At 54.0% G+C, this 18,267-nt stretch overlaps 5 protein-coding genes across 5 annotated transcripts; 4 read left to right on the forward strand and 1 right to left on the reverse strand.

Moving 5' to 3' along the window:
• Positions 1-1,427: 1,427 nt before the first annotated feature.
• NECHADRAFT_76643 (uncharacterized protein) lies at positions 1,428-3,003 on the forward strand (the record flags this gene model as incomplete). The annotated part of the gene is made up of 3 exons (XM_003046077.1): positions 1,428-1,674; positions 1,880-2,561; positions 2,607-3,003. 3 exons carry the CDS (start codon positions 1,428-1,430, stop codon positions 3,001-3,003), a joined length of 1,326 nt encoding a protein of 441 aa, XP_003046123.1.
• A 1,434-nt stretch (positions 3,004-4,437) lies between these two features.
• NECHADRAFT_103501 (uncharacterized protein) lies at positions 4,438-11,472 on the forward strand (the record flags this gene model as incomplete). Its single annotated transcript, XM_003046078.1, has 3 exons — positions 4,438-5,056; positions 5,104-11,144; positions 11,195-11,472. The coding sequence occupies 3 exons, from the start codon at positions 4,438-4,440 to the stop codon at positions 11,249-11,251; spliced, it is 6,717 nt and encodes a 2,238-aa protein (XP_003046124.1). The 3' UTR covers positions 11,252-11,472.
• Positions 11,473-11,860: 388 nt separating this feature from the next.
• On the forward strand, positions 11,861-12,781 carry NECHADRAFT_73480 (uncharacterized protein). The gene is made up of 2 exons (XM_003046079.1): positions 11,861-11,976; positions 12,053-12,781. The coding sequence occupies exons 1-2, from the start codon at positions 11,937-11,939 to the stop codon at positions 12,745-12,747; spliced, it is 735 nt and encodes a 244-aa protein (XP_003046125.1). The 5' UTR covers positions 11,861-11,936; the 3' UTR covers positions 12,748-12,781.
• A 1,869-nt stretch (positions 12,782-14,650) lies between these two features.
• Positions 14,651-16,018, forward strand: NECHADRAFT_66637 (uncharacterized protein; the record flags this gene model as incomplete). Its single annotated transcript, XM_003046080.1, has 2 exons — positions 14,651-14,728; positions 14,790-16,018. The coding sequence occupies 2 exons, from the start codon at positions 14,651-14,653 to the stop codon at positions 15,900-15,902; spliced, it is 1,191 nt and encodes a 396-aa protein (XP_003046126.1). The 3' UTR covers positions 15,903-16,018.
• Positions 16,019-16,105: 87 nt separating this feature from the next.
• Positions 16,106-17,559, reverse strand: NECHADRAFT_34132 (uncharacterized protein; the record flags this gene model as incomplete). Its single annotated transcript, XM_003046653.1, has 2 exons — positions 16,106-17,424; positions 17,472-17,559. 2 exons carry the CDS (start codon positions 17,557-17,559, stop codon positions 16,106-16,108), a joined length of 1,407 nt encoding a protein of 468 aa, XP_003046699.1.
• Positions 17,560-18,267: the final 708 nt, after the last annotated feature.

Raw genomic sequence — 18,267 nt, forward strand, 5'->3', positions numbered from 1 at the left:
TTTACTTCTATTCATCTCGAGATCACTTGTACCAGATGCCAAGTTGCCAGTATCTGTTTGTTGATTCGCCAGCACTCAAGGAAGCTGGAGTCACAGAGAAACTCATATGCATCAAAATCCTGTTACAATTCACCCATAGAGGTACTTCACCAGATTTCCCCTTCAAGCTCAGTTGACATGTCTGCAGCTAGACAAGCAAACGGGATCAAGCTTGTCCACGCCAACCCTATTCCGGGGAGCAACGCAGCAACACAAAGCCGGTTGCACATGTGTGACTAGGAAATAGCACAAACAACTGCCTATTAGCAAGAACCAATGGGTGAACAACTCTAGGGAACGAATGAATCGTGGTGAAGCCATCGCCGCCGCTGTGAGAGCTTCACCAGGGGAATATCATCGCCTCTCAACCAATCAGGTCGTGTGGCCCAATGGCAAGGCGTCTGACTACGAATCAGAAGATTGTGGGTTCGATCCCCATCATGATCATGATCTTTTGCCGTTTGAGCATTCTTTTTGCTCCAAGACGAGACGTTGAGTTTGTTGATTTCGTTGATGCAATTGGTACAAAGAACGTTGTGTGAGAGCACGTGGCAAACACGTATCGGTAATAGAGATACTCTATAGGAGAGACAACGGGTTTGCATGTAAGTAACCGCAATCTGTAACCCATGACAACTATTAACAGAGCAAGCCCGTTTATAGGACTCGAAAACTTGAACCTTGTACTTACATAGCATCCTCACGCTGACAGACTCGCTTCTATTGGCAACCTGGTGCGGCTCAAGTTAGCGCGGCCTGAAAGAATTTCCCGCTTCCACCATCAGCAACTCTCACTCTGCTCTGTAATACCATCAAGCCCCGACAGCCAATACCTACTCCCAAGCAGTGCTTTGACCGATCATCACACTGGCGCAAAGCCATCCGCTCTAATCACAGCCTGGTCCTGCGCTTGTCTTACCCTGGGCGCGCTTCCCTGGCGCCATCCTGGCCTATAGCTCGTCACATCCATCATCCATCTCATCTCATCTCATCGGGAAACACCCAGTTCAAAGGGGTCTCGCTATCGTCTAGACAGCAGCAGCAACAACTGCCGTCTGACAAGGTCCTTTTTACCTGACACGTTTATGCAGGGCAACACCTGGCTGCACACCTTCGGCGCGGTCGGCGTCGAATAGCCGTGACGGAAGTGGTCGACGGCCGTGGCCTCAGCCCCACTGCAACCACGTCCAACCGTCTCCTCCCCAAGCCCAGCCCAGGTTTCCAATCCCGGACCGCGTCCAGCCTCCAGACCAGTCCAACAAGACCTGTCAGTCTGCGCGTCGCTTGCCTCTGTCTGTCTGTCCTCCTCACACGCCCTGGTCGCTGCCGCTGCCGCTACGCGCTTCCGCTGCCGCTCCAAGCGCCTCCCTCCCTGACGCCCCGACGCCATGTACTCCGCCGGCTACGGCTTTGCCAACAATGCTGCTCCCTCCTTCAACAACCCTGCCCCACAGCAGCCCGGAGCCCAGCCAGCCGGCCAGCAGATCATGTATAACCAGCAGCAGCAGCAGCAGCAGTTCGCCGGCATGACTCCCCAGGGAGCCTTTGCCCCCGGCGCGAACCCTCAAATGATGCCCGGTGGTCCTGGGATGATGCCAAACGCCGGCATGCCGCATATGGCTGCCAATGGTCAGAGTGAGTGTCCTGTGCGCCATGTCAGTTGCCGAGCCGTTCGCGACGCGCTCGGGTTGCTGCTGTTGTTCGTGTTGACGACTGCCGAGGTATCAAGATGATATCTAGGTTGAATCGACGCGCGACCGTAGGAGCGCGTCGCAAATCGCTTTGCGCCGTCAGGTGTTGTTTGTGTCTTGTTGAGTCACCATGGCTAATTCTTGAGCAGTGGCAGGATACCAACAGCAATTCCAAGGCGCCCCCTATGGCCAAGTCGTTCCCTCGTCGGTCGGTCCTCAGAGCTTCAACCCGAATTACATGATGGCGGGTGGTATGCAGGGTTTTCAGATGAACCAGGCTGGGATGCCTCAGCAGCAGATGATGCAAAGGATGCAGCAACAGCAACAACCACCGCAGCAACCGAACCCTGCGGCTATGGGTCAAGTGTCGACTCCTCAGAGACCCCCGAGTGCTGCTCAAGGTACACCGACCAACGCCTTACCTTCTCAACAGGGCCAGTTCCCGACCCCTCAGCCTCCATCACAAAGCCAAACACCGACAAACCAGCAACAACCACCTCAACAGCCGCCTCAACCTCAGCAGTCACAGGCGCAGCAGTCTCAGCAGACACCTGCCACAGCTTCAACACCTCAGACACCAACCTTTTCCTCGAATCAAAATCCGGTAGTCAATGGAGGCTCGGCCGTAGCAACACCTTTGAGCCCAGGAACAGAGTCTCGCGAAAAGGAGCGATTTTCTTTACTACTGGACATCAACCATGAACTTCTCTACGAGTCGATACAGCTCCAAATGACGCAACAAGAACTCAAAAAGGAGCATGCGGGAGATGGAAACACTGGTGACAAGAAGCCAACAGAAGAAGAAACACATCTGCAACAAGACTACCTTCAGTAAGTCCAGTGACCTTGATTCTGTGACCCAGCTAACAACTATAGATGCATGAGACGGTTGCAGGCAAACCTATCATATATGGCAGCTCTGGCAGACAGGAAGCCTGAAGTCAAAGTGCCACCATGTCCGCAATATCTCAGTGCTCCCCCTTTGCATCTGAACCTCAAACTCAAAGCACCAGCTTTGGGACCTGATGGTGCAGAGAACAAAATCGATCCAGTGGCAGACCGTGAAGAGCGAGACAAGAGTATCAAAGATCTCTACTCACGGCTACAGGCCGCGTTTCCTACGATTGATCCCAAGAAGGAACCAGTTTATCGCATGAACACGCAAGGCCAGAAGCCAGGCAATGCTGCAAACCAAGCTAGTCCAACGGCTCAAAAGACACCTCAAATGACCAACATGCCAGCACCTCCAATGCCTCAAGGCAGCATGCCCTAAACATTGGGACTGTACATACGATGAAACTTATAGACATCGCGGGAGTTTGGATGGGTTATTCCTTGTGTACGGCATTTACACAGTTTTGGTAGTTGGCTAGTCAGGCTGTCGAAGGATCTTTTACAAGTTTAGCCTCGTGGGGACTGTATAGTTAGAGGCTGTGGTTTGAAGCCGGAGGTTTTAGTTGGCAGTTGGCCTGGCTCGAGGCGTTGGGAGCATTACCCGGGAGGATTCATCATGACAAAATTCAATTCAATATCAATTCACGTGTCAGTATCTACAAGGTTACAGCGAGATCTATGATTCGGACGCGTAGATGCAAAAGATCTCGCTCGCGTGACATGAGCCACATAACATACTCTGGAGTCACTGCGGAAAAGATGCACCTGCATGACGGATTCCGACGGCCCATTTAGCCCATGCTAGAGTAGGTAACTAGATGTATCATGATTGGTCGGAGGAGGAGAAGCGTGAGAGAAAAAAAGATTTTTCATTCTGTGGAGGTGGATGATGAGGAAGTGGGTTTAGCTACGTATACGTAGATGGCGGCCCGGGCGTAGGAGTGCCGTCCTGAAAGTGGTCAATGCCGAGTGGGCGTCAGCTAAGACAGCCTTGCTTTGGGTGACATGACAGTCAATATGCCTCGCTGACAGCTTTTCGACTCTCCGCTTACGGCTTACATGTGCAGCCTGTATAGCTTCTGGAATGGCCATTGGAGTCCGAGGTGATCCACACAGCAACCATTGCCTTGTCTCTGTTACAGTTGATGCCATGACAACCAGCCAGCCACCAGACGCACACCAGAGTCCTCCGTACACGGAGTACGTAGGAGGTCCTCAATACGGCAAGACGGCGACGGCGACCCGTAAAACCCTGACCGCTGATCGTAACCCACTCGCCGAGTCCAACCACCCGACTCAAGCTGGTCGATCGCCCATGATGAAAGGTTCCATGTTAAAGGCTTGAGAGGTTCGGCCAAGGCACGGCGGGGCGCTTTAGTGTCCCTGCAGCATCACAGGAATGCAGAGATTGGACGCTGATGAGGAGTCGACCTCCAATTGACCAATCAGAGACTCCTCTTGCCTTGCGCTAGCGGCGGCGGGGAGCAGGGCCCTGCTGTTCTGCTAAGCAACAGGCCGGCCGATAAAAAAAAAAAAAAAAGTTCGAGTGCCGCCGCATTCATCAACTCTCTCTTCCATCTCTTCTCCTCCAAACCCTCCGCTCCTCCTCTCCTCACCTTCTTCCTCCGCAAGCTGTTGTCGAGGCTGATGATTGCGGAATAGCTTCTGACCTGACCAGGGGAGCTCTGAAAACGAGTTTTCTTGACGGCCGTTGCTCGCAATCTCGCTGTCCCACGACCAACACCCTCTTTCTGCCCCGCGCTCTCGGGCGCTCTTGAGGAAGCTTCTCTTTTTTTCTACACACAACAACATCATGTCTATCACTTCTCTACCTCCGGCTTCGGCTCGCCAGGTCGGCTCTGAGGATGATGGCCTCGTCTGCCTCGAGCTCGAGGATGGCTCTTCCTTCCAGGGTTACAGCTTTGGTGCCAAGAAGAGCATTGCTGGTGAGCTAGTCTTCCAGACTGGCATGGTGGGGTATCCCGAGTCCGTCACAGATCCCTCGTACAGAGGACAAATCCTCGTCATCACCTTTCCTCTGGTCGGAAACTATGGTGTCCCCTCTCGAGAGACCATGGATGAGCTCCTCGGTGACCTGCCAGCTCACTTCGAGTCGTCCCAGATCCACATTGCTGGACTGGTGACAGCCTCATACTGCGGCGAGGACTTTTCTCACTTCCTTGCTGAGTCGTCCCTCGGCACTTGGCTCAAGGAGCAGGGCGTCCCCGCCATGTACGGCGTCGACACTCGCGCCCTTACCAAGAAGATCCGTGAAAAGGGTAGCATGCTGGGCAAGATGCGCCTCGAGGCTCCTGGCCTTGCCAACGGCGCCCTCAACGGCCAGGTCGATGCTCCCCTGGCCGCTACCCCTCTCGAGCACTTTGAGCAGATCGATTGGGTCAATCCTAATACCAAGAACTTGGTGGCAGAGGGTGAGTCTTTCAACTTTTGTAGAAGGCGCATGCTCATCGTCGTGTAGTTTCCATCAAGGCTCCCAAGCTGTATAAGCCTCCTCCTTCGGTCGCCCGTAAGCACCCGTCAGGGCGTACTATCCGTGTCCTGTGTCTCGATGTCGGTATGAAGTACAACCAACTGAGGTGCTTCCTCAAGCGTGGTGTCGAGGTTCTTGTTTGTCCCTGGGACTACGACATTGCCAGCGCCATTGACGAGTACGACGGTCTTTTCCTCTCCAACGGTCCTGGTGACCCCGCCGTGCTCGAAAACACCATCAAGAACATTGCTACCGTGCTTGAGAACAACAAGATTCCTGTCTTTGGTATCTGCCTGGGACACCAACTTCTGGCCCGCGCCTCTGGTGCCAGGACCACCAAGATGAAGTTTGGTAACCGTGGTCACAACATTCCCTGCACCAGCATGGTCACCGGAAAGTGCCACATCACCTCTCAGAACCACGGTTTCGCCGTCGATGCTGCCAGCTTGACCAATGGCTGGAAGGAGCTCTTTGTCAACGCCAACGATGGCAGCAATGAGGGTATCATGCACGCTGAGAAGCCCTACTTCAGTGTTCAGTTCCACCCTGAGAGCACTCCTGGTCCTCGCGATACCGAGTTCCTCTTCGACGTCTTCATTAACACCATTGCCAACTGCGCCGAGAACCCTGCTCTTCTCCAGGCTCCTGTCAGCTTCCCTGGTGGCACCATTGAGGAGAACGAGCGTCTTCACCCCCGTGTCTCTGTCCGCAAGGTTCTTGTTCTGGGCAGTGGTGGTCTCAGCATTGGTCAGGCTGGTGAGTTTGATTACTCTGGTTCTCAGGCCATCAAGGCTCTGAAGGAGGAGGGCATCTACACTGTCCTGATCAACCCCAACATTGCCACGATTCAAACCTCCAAGGGTCTGGCGGACAAGGTTTACTTCCTTCCCGTCAATGCCGACTTTGTCCGCAAGGTCATCCAGTATGAGCGACCTGATGCCATCTACGTCACATTTGGTGGTCAGACCGCTCTCCAGGTCGGTATCCAGCTCAAGGATGAGTTTGAGGGTCTCGGTGTCAAGGTTCTGGGTACTCCCATTGATACCATCATCACGACTGAGGATCGTGAGCTGTTTGCCCGAAGCATGGACTCTATCGGCGAGAAGTGCGCCAAGTCGGCTTCTGCCAGCAACATCGACGAGGCCATGCACGTCGTCAAGGACATTGGCTTCCCTGTCATTGTTCGTGCTGCTTATGCTCTTGGTGGTCTTGGCAGTGGTTTCGCCAACAACGAGGATGAGCTCCTCGACCTCTGCAACAAGGCTTTCGCCGCCAGTCCCCAGGTTCTCATTGAGCGCAGTATGAAGGGCTGGAAGGAGATTGAGTATGAGGTTGTCCGTGACGCTCAGGACAACTGTATTACCGTCTGTAACATGGAGAACTTTGATCCTCTCGGTATTCACACTGGCGACTCCATCGTTGTCGCGCCTTCACAGACTTTGTCCGACGAGGACTACAACATGCTGAGAACAACAGCTGTCAACGTCATTCGGCATCTCGGCGTCGTGGGAGAGTGCAACATTCAGTATGCTCTGAACCCCTTCTCCCGCGAGTACTGCATTATCGAGGTCAACGCTCGTCTCTCTCGATCATCGGCTCTCGCCTCCAAGGCCACCGGTTATCCTCTGGCCTTTATCGCTGCCAAGCTCGGTCTCGGTATTCCCCTCAAGGAGATCTCCAACTCGGTCACCAAGGTCACTTGTGCCTGCTTCGAGCCTTCGCTCGATTACGTCGTGGTCAAGATGCCTCGATGGGATCTCAAGAAGTTCACCCGTGTGTCCACTCAGCTTGGTTCCTCCATGAAGAGTGTGGGTGAAGTCATGAGCATCGGTCGATCGTTCGAGGAAGCTATCCAGAAGGCCATCCGAGCTATCGACTTCCACAACCTCGGCTTTGGCGAGACCAAGGCCTTGATGAGCATTGACGATGAGCTCCAGACTCCCTCTGATCAGCGTCTGTTTGCTATCGCCAACGCTATGCACGAGGGCTACACTGTCGACAAGATCTGGGAACTGACCAAGATCGACAAGTGGTTCCTCCGCAAGCTCAAGGGTCTGAGCGACTTTGCCAAGAAGATGACCAGCTACAGCACCACCGACATTGCTACCAGCCCGTCAATTCTGCTGCAGGCCAAGCGTCTCGGTTTCTGTGATCGACAGCTCGCCAAGTTCTGGAGCTCCAACGAGATTGCTGTCCGCCGCCTGAGACTCGAGGCTGGCATCCAGCCCTTCGTCAAGCAGATTGATACCGTTGCGGCCGAGTTCCCTGCCTTTACAAACTACCTGTACATGACATACAACGCCTCGGAGCACGACGTCAACTTTGAGGATCACGGTGTCATGGTCCTGGGTTCTGGTGTGTACCGTATCGGTTCCTCAGTCGAGTTCGATTGGTGCTCAGTCCGCGCCATCCGCACTCTTCGTGCTACCGGTTTCAAGACCATCATGGTCAACTACAACCCCGAGACCGTAAGTACCGATTATGACGAGGCCGACAAGCTCTACTTTGAGAACATCAACCTCGAGACTGTCCTGGATATCTACCAGCTGGAGAACTCGAGCGGTGTTTTGGGTGCCATGGGTGGTCAGACCCCCAACAACATCGCCCTGCCCCTCCACCGTGCCGGTGTCAAGGTCCTGGGTACTTCCCCTGAGATGATTGACAACGCCGAGAACCGATACAAGTTCTCTCGTATGCTTGACCGCATTGAGGTTGACCAGCCCACCTGGAAGGAGCTTACTAGCTTCGAGGAGGCCAAGGCTTTCTGCGACAAGGTCTCGTACCCTGTGCTTGTGCGACCTTCGTACGTTCTCTCTGGTGCCGCCATGAACACTGTCTACTCCGAGAAGGATCTCGAGACCTACTTGGCTCAGGCTGCCGAGGTCTCCCGCGAGCACCCTGTGGTCATCACCAAGTACATTGAGAACGCCAAGGAGATTGAGATGGATGCTGTCGCCAAGGATGGCAAGGTTATTGGCCACTTCATCTCGGAGCATGTCGAGAACGCCGGTGTTCACTCTGGTGACGCCACTCTGATTCTCCCTCCTCAGGATCTTGAGCAGACCACCATCGACCGCATTGCCGAGGCCACTCGCAAGATTGGTGCCGCTCTCAACGTCACTGGTCCCTTCAACATCCAGTTCATTGCCAAGGACAATGATATCAAGGTTATTGAGTGCAACGTCCGCGCCTCGCGTTCGTTCCCCTTTGTGTCCAAGGTCATGGGTGTTGACCTGATCGAGATGGCCACTAAGGCTATCATGGGCCAGCCTTTCGAGGAGTATCCTCCCACCGACCTTGCCCCTGACTGCGTTGGTGTCAAGGTGCCCCAGTTCAGTTTCTCCCGTCTCTCTGGTGCTGATCCTGTTCTGGGTGTTGAGATGGCTTCCACTGGTGAGGTTGCTTGCTTCGGTGTTGACAAGGCCGAGGCTTACCTCAAGGCTCTCATGTCGACTGGCTTCAAGATCCCCAAGAAGAACATCCTACTGTCCATTGGTTCCTACAAGGACAAGCGTGAGATGCTTCCTTCGATCCAGAAGCTTGAGAAGATTGGCTACAAGCTGTTTGCCACTTCTGGTACTGCCGATTTCCTCCAGGAGCATGGCGTCCAGGTTCAGTACCTCGAGGTCCTCGGTAAGGAGGAGGACCACAGCTCTGAGTTCTCGCTCACTCAGCATCTGGCCAAGAACACCATCGACCTGTACATCAACCTTCCTTCCAACAACAAGTACCGCCGCCCTGCCAACTACATGAGCAAGGGTTACCAGACCCGACGTATGGCTGTTGACTACCAGATTCCCCTGGTTACCAACGTCAAGAACGCCAAGATCCTCATCGAGGCCATTGCTCGTCACTTTGAGCTTGAGGTGTCCAAGCGCGACTACCAGACCAGCCACCGCACTGTTGTGCTGCCTGGACTTATCAACATTGCCGCCTTTGTCCCTGGCATTGTTTCTCCTGACAGCCAGGACCTCCAGACTGTTACCAAGGCTTCCATCTCAGCCGGTTTCAGCATGATCCGAGTTATGCCTCTGGGTGTGGACGGCGCTATTACCGATGCTCTTACCCTGAGCGCTGCTCAGCAGAACAGCCGACGTGGTGGTTATTGCGACTACAACTTCTCTGTGGCCGCTACTTCAGACAACGCTGACCAGATCAGCCATGTCACCGGTGAGGTGGGATCTCTCTTCATCCCCTTCAACCACCTCTCTGGCAACATTAGCAAGGTTGCTGCTGTCACCGCCCACTTTGACGCCTGGCCTACACACAAGCCTATCGTCACTGATGCCAAGCTGACTGATCTGGCTTCCATCCTCCTCCTCGCCAGCCTGCACAACCGACGCATCCACGTCACCTCGGTCACTAACCGCGACGACATCAAGCTCATCGCTCTCAGCAAGGAGAAGGGTCTCCAGGTTACCTGCGATGTGTCCATCTACTCGCTCTACCTCTCTCGGGATGACTACCCCGAGTGCGAGCGTCTCCCTACATCCGCCGACCAGGCCGCCCTCTGGGAGCACATGTCGACTATTGATGTCTTTTCCATCGGCAGTCTGCCCTTCCGTCTGGCCACCACCCTCGGCCACAAGGCTGACCCCTCGATGGGTATCGCTGATGCTCTGCCCCTGCTTCTGACCTCGGTCGCTGAGGGTCGCCTGACTGTCGACGACATCAAGGCTCGTCTCTACACCAACCCTATGGAGATCTTTGAGCTTCACGAGCAGGTTGGCACCACCATTGAGGCTGAGATTGACCGCCCTTACACTGTGGCTGCCGGCGAGTTCTGGTCTCCTTTTGAGGGCCGTCGCATGCGCGCTTCGGTTCAGCGAGTGACCTTCCAGGACACCACCGTCTGCCTTGATGGTGAAGTTCTGCCTGTCTCTCCTCAAGGCAAGGACATGTCGTCGCACATTGCTCCTCCCATGTCTCCTCCCGTCAAGCCGACCGTTTCCATCTCCCAGGCTACCGAGTCGCCCCAGGCTCGCCGTCTGTCTATGCTTGGCGGTGTCAAGCCCCTGAACCGCCTCCGCGGAGTTGACGCCGCTGTGGGTGCTACCCTGCCCTCGCCCGCTCGCGGTGCTGCTCCTGTTGATGAGCTTGCTCCTGCTCTGCACCTGCAGCCTCTGGTCAGCTCTTCGCTCCAGCAGCTTCTGTCGCAGCCTTCTGCCTTCAAGAACACCCACGTTCTGTCGGTCAAGTCATACAGCCGAGCTGATCTCCACCTGCTCTTCACTGTGGCCCAGGAGATGCGTCTTGGTGTGCAGCGTGAGGGTGTTCTCAACATCCTCCGAGGTCGTGTCCTGACCACGCTCTTCTACGAGCCTTCTACCCGCACCTCGGCTTCTTTCGATGCTGCTATGCAGCGTCTTGGTGGTCGTACCATCGCCGTCTCCACCTCTCACTCCTCTGTCCAGAAGGGTGAGACTCTTCAGGATACCCTCCGAACTCTGGCTTGCTACGGTGACGCCGTTGTCCTCCGTCACCCTGAGGAGAGCAGTGTGCATGCCGCCCAGAAGTACAGCCCTGTCCCCGTCATCAACGGTGGCAACGGCAGCAAGGAGCACCCTACCCAGGCCTTCCTTGATCTCTTCACCATCCGTGAGGAGCTTGGAACTGTCCAAGGCCTGACCATCACCTTCCTTGGTGATCTTCTCTACGGCCGACCTGTGCACTCTCTTGTGTACCTGCTCCGACACTACCACGTGCAGGTTCAGCTGGTCGCCCCCAAGGCTCTGGCCCTGCCACCCAAGGTCCGAGAGCAGCTGGTGGCTTCCGGACAGCTTCTGTGCGAGTCCGAGACTCTTACCCCTGAGATCATGGCTCGCAGCGATGTTCTCTACTGCACTCGGGTGCAGCGTGAGCGCTTCCCCAGCGAGGAGGAGTACCAGCGTGTCAAGAACTCTTACCGAGTGGACAACGCTTCGCTCAAGCATGCCAAGAGCTCAATGATTGTGATGCACCCCCTGCCTCGCAACGAAGAGGTTGCCGAGGAGGTCGACTTTGACCAGCGGGCTGCATACTTCCGACAGGTGAGAGCCCTCTTGACTTTTTCCAAAACAAGATTACTGACTGTTTGCAGATGCGCTATGGCCTCTACTGCCGCATGGCTCTGTTGGCTCTGGTTATGGCTGAGTAAAGGGAGGATTATAAAAAGTTTCATGATTTGTTCCAAAGATTGTATTTGAGAGCCGGATAGAAATTGGCGTGCGTTAGCAAGCATTCCAGGCTTATGCCCGTGACGACCTGAGATGTCTTAGATGTGTAATTACGACTCGCGTCGTGTGTAATGAGTTATGTACTGTATGTATATGTATTATGTATATATATGTCGTATACGTGTTGTATACGTTAATTTCATCCGTGCGTTCGTTATGTGTGTGTATGTTTTGTGTATGTTTGTCTCGTGTTGTGGCGTGAAGGTCAGGTTGTGAAGCTGGTTGAGATGTGGGGGTAAGTGAGTGTGTACAGATTATCATGCTTGAGACCCTTGCAAGGCTTCTTGAATGTTCCAAAGCTTAGATATTCATGTTCCGACATAGAGTTCTACTCATTCACACCCCTTTCCAGGTTTCCAGGGTCTAGCCTCATCGTGGAGAGACGTCGAAATCTCCCGATTCGAGAGTGCCCCTCGACGATGTCATCACCCCACCGGAAGAGTACGTACCTTGTAGTCACCGGGTTCGGGTTGTCATAAATTATCGTATGCGTCCAAAGTCACACTTTCAACATTGCATGATATATAACCCTCATTCTTCACCGCCAGATATTGAAGTCAGTCAATGCGAATTAATCCTACTGCTTCACTACTGTCAATCGCAAGAATGGCTCTTCATCCGCCCCCGGAGACGTCCAAGCTGATCTGTATGTTTTGACTGCCCCTCCCCCGCACTCGCGATGGGAATCGCCTCATGACTCCTCGCTGACAGGATGCATTCAGTCGCCCCCGCGGGCTCCAAGCCCACAGGCCAGGCTGAGCAGTTCACAAAGGGAACCCTCGTCCGCTCGCAGCTTAACTCGACTTCGCCGATCCCCCAGTTCCACGAGTGGTTCTCGCGCGCGCAGAAACCAGACTCTGGCGTCGCACACCCAGAGTCGTGCACCCTCTCGACTGCCTCTCTCCCGTCGGGCCGCGTGTCCTCGCGCACCGTGTACCTCAAGGAGTTGGATCCCCGCGGGTTCGTCATTTATACAAACCTCGGCACGTCGCGTAAGTCGGCAGATATGGAGAGCAACCCACGAGCTGCGCTGCTGTTTTTCTGGGAGGCGCTGCAGCAGCAGGTGCATGTTGAGGGAAAGGTGGAGCGCATCACTCGTGAGGAGAGCCAGACGTACTACGACACGAGAGCACGGGGAAGCCGTATTGGTGCATGGGCTAGTCGACAGAGTCAGGTGCTAGAGCCTCAAGGTGAGGGTGACGATGGACGAGAGCAGCTACAGGCGTGGTACAAAGAAGTCGAGGAGCGATTCGAAGGACAGGAAAAGATTCCTGTGCCGGAGTTTTGGGGCGGCGTGAGAATTATTCCCGACAGGATGGAGTTCTGGCAGGGTAGAGAGAGTCGCCTGCACGACCGGTTCGTGTATGAGCGTGAGGGAGACGCTGAGGAGTGGACGCTAAAGAGGTTGAGTCCTTAGTCGTGTGGTTGTGGTCATCATCTCCACTCGATCTTCGTTTAGACAGACTTGCGAGGTATCGTCTTGCATTTGCGAGCCATTGACATTTACATGGTTATTAGACTAGAAGGAAAAAGCGAGCTGAATGAAAGCATGTTGTGTTACTTCATTGACAAGCTATTCCCGGCAAGTTGGGTGAAGCCATTAGTGATTCCGTTACAGATGCTGAGTATTTTATCCCATTGGTAATATCACAGGGGAGACAACGTATCAATATATAGCAACGCGTCTCCATCTTTGGTCTTCTAGATTCTCATCTTTCGACCATATGGTGTAGTTGCGACATAGAATGATTTCATCCACATCAAAGACAGCATCGGCGGAGATTCAAAAAGAGAGGTGGGTCCGGAGTGGATCCCGGCGTCCTCCGGCCCCGAAGTCTCCGGCCTGCCACCTTTGGAAAGAAAGCACAAAAACAACATCAAAACATGGTCCAAAGATGCAAAAAGAGAGTGATCATGATGGGGATCGAACCCACAATCTTCTGATTCGTAGTCAGACGCCTTGCCATTGGGCCACACGACCTCTTGATTGGTTGATGTTTTGGCCGTCTGTTGCAGCTCAAGTTTCCGGGCCGAACGAAGGATTCGAAGGCGGCATGTGGGAAAAGCGGGTCTCGGGACGGACTAAAATCAATGCAAACCCACTTGAAGAGGCATGATGAGAAAAGTTTTCGTCGAGGCCGGATGAGAGCCGGACAATAGTGGCAGTGATGTATATCGTGCTTGTTGTTTATGTTTGCGAGCAAAAAAAAAAGAGGTAGAGTTAGTTGGGTAGGATGCAAGGGTTGTCCAAACCTTGAAGCCCCTCAACACCAACGAAACTCTCGCCATCTGCATCTCGCACCACACAACACCAGGGCAAAAAGAAACGCTGATCATGATGGGGATCGAACCCACAATCTTCTGATTCGTAGTCAGACGCCTTGCCATTGGGCCACACGACCATCTTGTCTTGTGCTGTGACTGTCGAGTCGTTATTGCAGTCCATGCTGTTGGCGTGAGGTGGTTATCGGTCTGTGGCTGCATCTAAGCGTCATGTCGGACTGTGAAAGAGACTCAAATGAGACTTCTACATGTCCCCGTTAGCATCGGCTTATATGTTGCAATGTGTTGGCGAGTACAGAGGTGTACACATTGATCCTCGTCCTTGTGCTCGGGTCTTGCTTATCGTATGGGCGGGGTCTTGTGAGTTCTCGAGACCTTGCGAGAATGAAATCAATGGAAGGACATGGGACGAAATGATCTCTTTGAGTGTTAGCTGTTCCTTTTCTCAATTGCCCTGTTCGATGGTCTGGTGAATGTATGGGTGGTTAATTCGTTGACAGATGACAGATGACAGTTGTTGCTTTAACTTGGAGATTACACTAACATGACTGACCGCCACATATGTCGGAGAAAGTGACTACCCTGCTGCCGAGACATGAAACCTGAGTCACTATGTAGCCTAGGGAGCACTACTTACACCCATGTACTATAAAATGGATAGATATAATAAGATATTGATGGGAAGTGAGTCTTTCGGTGCTTGGTGTAGGGTATCTACAGCGACCTCAACCTCAACCCGAGCATCGTCAACATGAGTAATTGACTCCCAATGCTTCACATGCGAACTCTCCTAGCTCCAATAAATCCATTTCTCATATCAAATCATCCATCAAGGTCGCAAACACCACAGATATCCCGTGTCCCTCATATCTGCCGTGTCCCCAGCCAAGTAGCACGGCCCCACAAAAAAAGCACCAGTGACTCGTCCCTCCGGCGTCGGAATTGACTTTGGACAAGTTAAAGAGCCACGAGGGAAGCTCTATCTTGGTCTACTCACACCCGTCAACTACTCCCAACCCAAAGGGCTTCAATTTAAAATGTCCCCCTTCAACCTCGAGGCCTGCGCAAGGCCAAACATCCTCGCACTCCAGCCCTATCGCTGCGCAAGAGAGCAAGTTTGCTACCCCTCCCCCGCTTTGGACTCAAACTGACCAACCGTCCCGCAGCGATTACAAGGACGATGGTACAAATATCCTCCTCGATGCCAACGAGAACGCATACGGTCCCTCGCTCGGGGATGATATCGCCAAGGATGGAGGTTCCGACGTCGACTTTCTCGGTCTTCACCGATATCCTGATCCTCACCAGGAGCCGTTGAAGCAGCAGCTCTGCCAGCTTCGTAATACCCACGCTCATACTCCCAAGACGCTCAAGCCCGAGAACTTGTTTGTTGGTGTTGGAAGTGACGAGGCTATTGACGCTCTGCTTCGATGCTTCTGCGTTCCTGGTCGCGATCGCATTCTTACATGCCCACCTACGTACGGCATGTACGCTGTGTCCGCCCAGGTTAACGACGTCGCCATCGTCAAGGTCCCTCTCCTCTCGGCCCCGTCCTTTGCCATTGATGTCCCCGCCGTGCTCGCCGCCTTGTCCAATGAACCAAACATCAAGCTCGTCTACCTTTGCTCGCCCGGAAACCCCACAGGCTCGCTCCTCGCAAAGGCCGACGTCCAGCAGATCCTCAACCACCCCACCTGGAACGGCGTTGTGGTGCTCGACGAGGCGTACGTCGACTTTGCCCCCGAAGATGCTTCTCTCGCCGAGTGGGTTACCGAATTCCCCAACCTCGTCGTCATGCAGACCCTGTCCAAGGCATTTGGCATGGCCGGTATTCGTCTCGGCGCTGCCTTCACTTCACCCCCAATTGCCAGGCTTCTAAACAGCCTCAAGGCTCCTTACAACATCTCCAGCCCTACTAGCTCTCTCGCATCTTATGCCGTCTCGGAGCGTGGCCTTGCCGTGATGCGCGCCAACCGCGCTCGTCTTCTCGAGCAGCGTGACCGTCTTATCGAGGAGCTTCCCAAGATTCCTGGCGTGGGTCGTCTCCGCGGAGGCACCGAGAGCAACTTTTTGCTCTACGAGATGCTCGACGCGGCAGGAAACCCTGACAACGCGACAGCGCTGGCAGTATACGAGAAACTTGCCGAGACCAAGGGAGTTGTGGTGCGATTCAGGGGTAAGGAGCACGGTTGCCTAGGATGCCTTCGTATCACTCTCGGCACCGAGCCTGAGGTGACGAGATTCCTCGAGTCGTTGAAGGTAACGCTGGCCGAGGTTAGAGGACAATAGAGGAAAAAAGAAGGGGGAAAAGACGATAAACAGACGGCGTTCTGGTTGGATCTAGGTGTCTAGACGTAATCTCGTGAAATTATAGAAGCAACGCTCATGATGGGCCTTTTTACAAGAAAGAATCCAGACGCCCATTCTATCATATCCTAACAACGCCTGTGGTCTAATCCTGGTGCAAATCTATAATATATGTACATGTGTGTTTAGGCCAGTCCCAACAGCAGGAGAACTGTGCCAATGCTGAACGACGCAAGAACAAGATCTGCCCGAGCGAGACTGGCAGCGTCGTCACTCTCTGTGGGCTTGGGCTTCTCTGTGTTGGTCGGTGACGGTGTAGGAGTGGCCTTGGTCTTGGTCTCCTTGTTCCAGTCGGTGTCGCGGACCACCTTGATCTGATCTCCCTGAAGAGGCACGGGGAGATCATCGAGCAAAAGACCCTGGACAATCTCGAGGGCACACATCTGCTGACCCAGACCCGGGTTTCCGTCAAAACCTCCTACCCACCATCTCATACCACACTCACGACCAGACTTGCCACCAGTGCAAGTCTTGGCAGCGGCTTGAGCTGAAGGCACGAGGAAGCGCTCAACATGGTCCTTTAGTGAGGGCTGCATCTGGATGCTCTGGTACATGAAGCGAGATAGATAACCCTTGAAGGTGGACATGTCCCAGTTGCACGTGTTGACCGTCTCGCAAGCCGCCTCGTACATGATGTCCGTGGTGTTATCAAAGGGGGAGAAGAACCAGTCAGTACCGTCAAGGAGCCGCTTGGAACGCTCCTCCCACTCGGGCTTGCCAGTGTAGTTGGCGAGGACGGCAGCGCCGTACAGGTAGATGCCGCTGGTGTAGGTGAAGGAGTGGTAGGTGGTCTTTTCGCAGTTGTCGAGCACGCTGGCGCCGTCATAGACGTGGTAGTTGCGCTTGTCGATGAAGCCAACCTCCCATGACCAGTCCCAGACCTTGTTCGCCCAATCGAGATACGTGCTGTTGCCGGTGGCTCGGGCGAGACGAGCCGCGAGCTGGAAGAAGCCGCCGTTGCTGACCGAGTTCTTGTAAGTGAGACCGTTGGGGTTCTCGGGGAAGATCTGCCAAAGAAGGCCACCGTTGCAAGCCGACATGTTCCAGCGACCGACTAGCTCGTTGAAGACGTTGGCGCTGATGTCGAGCCACGAGGGAAGCGTTTTGTTTGGCTGAGGGAAGTTGCGCTCGGCGGCAGAGAGGACAGCCGAGCCCCAGAAGAAGAGGTCGTCGTTGCCCTCCTCGTCAGCGTGCTCAGGAGGCATGTAGTCGTGATCGGGGCCGAGGTTTGTGGGAGCCAGCAGGGCCTGGATGATTACATCGTTGTAGCTGGGATCTCCAGTGAAGTGGTAGTAGTCCAGCATGACGCCCCAGAGGGCGCCGGCAACCCACCAGTAATAAGGATCCTGGAGATCGCCGAGATCCTTGGGGACGGTGGATGTGTTGCCGCTGTAGTATGTCATGGCGTCGTAGGCGATACTTGCTGCCACATCCTTGATGGAGTCTGGGCTTGTTAATTGGGCGTGCGACATACAGACAGACGCGACATACCAGGGTCTTTGATGTCCAAGGAACTGGGAGCTGTCTTGTTAGCAGCCACGGCGAGCGAGGCCAAACTGGCCAAGGCCCAGAGCTTCATGATTGCAAAAATTGGTGTCGCTCAGCGATGATTGTGTCGATGTGGGTGTAAGTGAGCGATGGGTCGAGTGGGTAACGTCTTGTTTTGCGGGTGAATGAATATTGAACCCTTGTAGATAATGAATGTCAGAGGCAGCCGATGAATGTGTCGAGTAAAGCGAGAGAAATCTATGTACGATTCAGGCCGAGAAGTCGCGTCAAAGCTGAAAATTGAGGGAGAGAATGGCCCTTGAACAGATGGAAGGAGAGAATGGGGAGAGAGAAAGAAGTAAGAAAAGAGAAGAAAAAATGTCAGAGGGGCCAGAAGCGAAGCGATTCGACAAAGATACGATAACAGAATCGGAATACGAGGACGAGAAATAAGCTGAGGCTCGACAAGAGATTCCAAGGCTGGACCGGGCTAGATCGACCAGGGCATGGATGACATGGAGCTTTGGAAAGACGGGAGAGGGCTATTAATATCGCCCCCAACTGGCTGCTTTCAGGCCTGTCTTGTCTTGTCTTGTCTTGTCTTGCAGTAGGTAGGGTCAACTAATCCAAAAGCAAAGTCTAGATCAAGAGGAGCTGAGAGAAGAAACCCACGTCTTTTTCTCTCCTCCGCAGTTGGGCTGGGCTCAGCCTCTTGAGTCCAGGGATTATAACCCCTGAAACTCGGCTTCCCCATGGGATTTTTTTTCGACCCACGATGCTCGGTCGATCAACCGTCAAA

Source organism: Fusarium vanettenii, assembly GCF_000151355.1.
Source record: "Fusarium vanettenii 77-13-4 chromosome 2 genomic scaffold NECHAsca_18_chr2_1_0, whole genome shotgun sequence".
NCBI classification, from domain to species: Eukaryota; Fungi; Ascomycota; class Sordariomycetes; order Hypocreales; family Nectriaceae; genus Fusarium; species Fusarium vanettenii.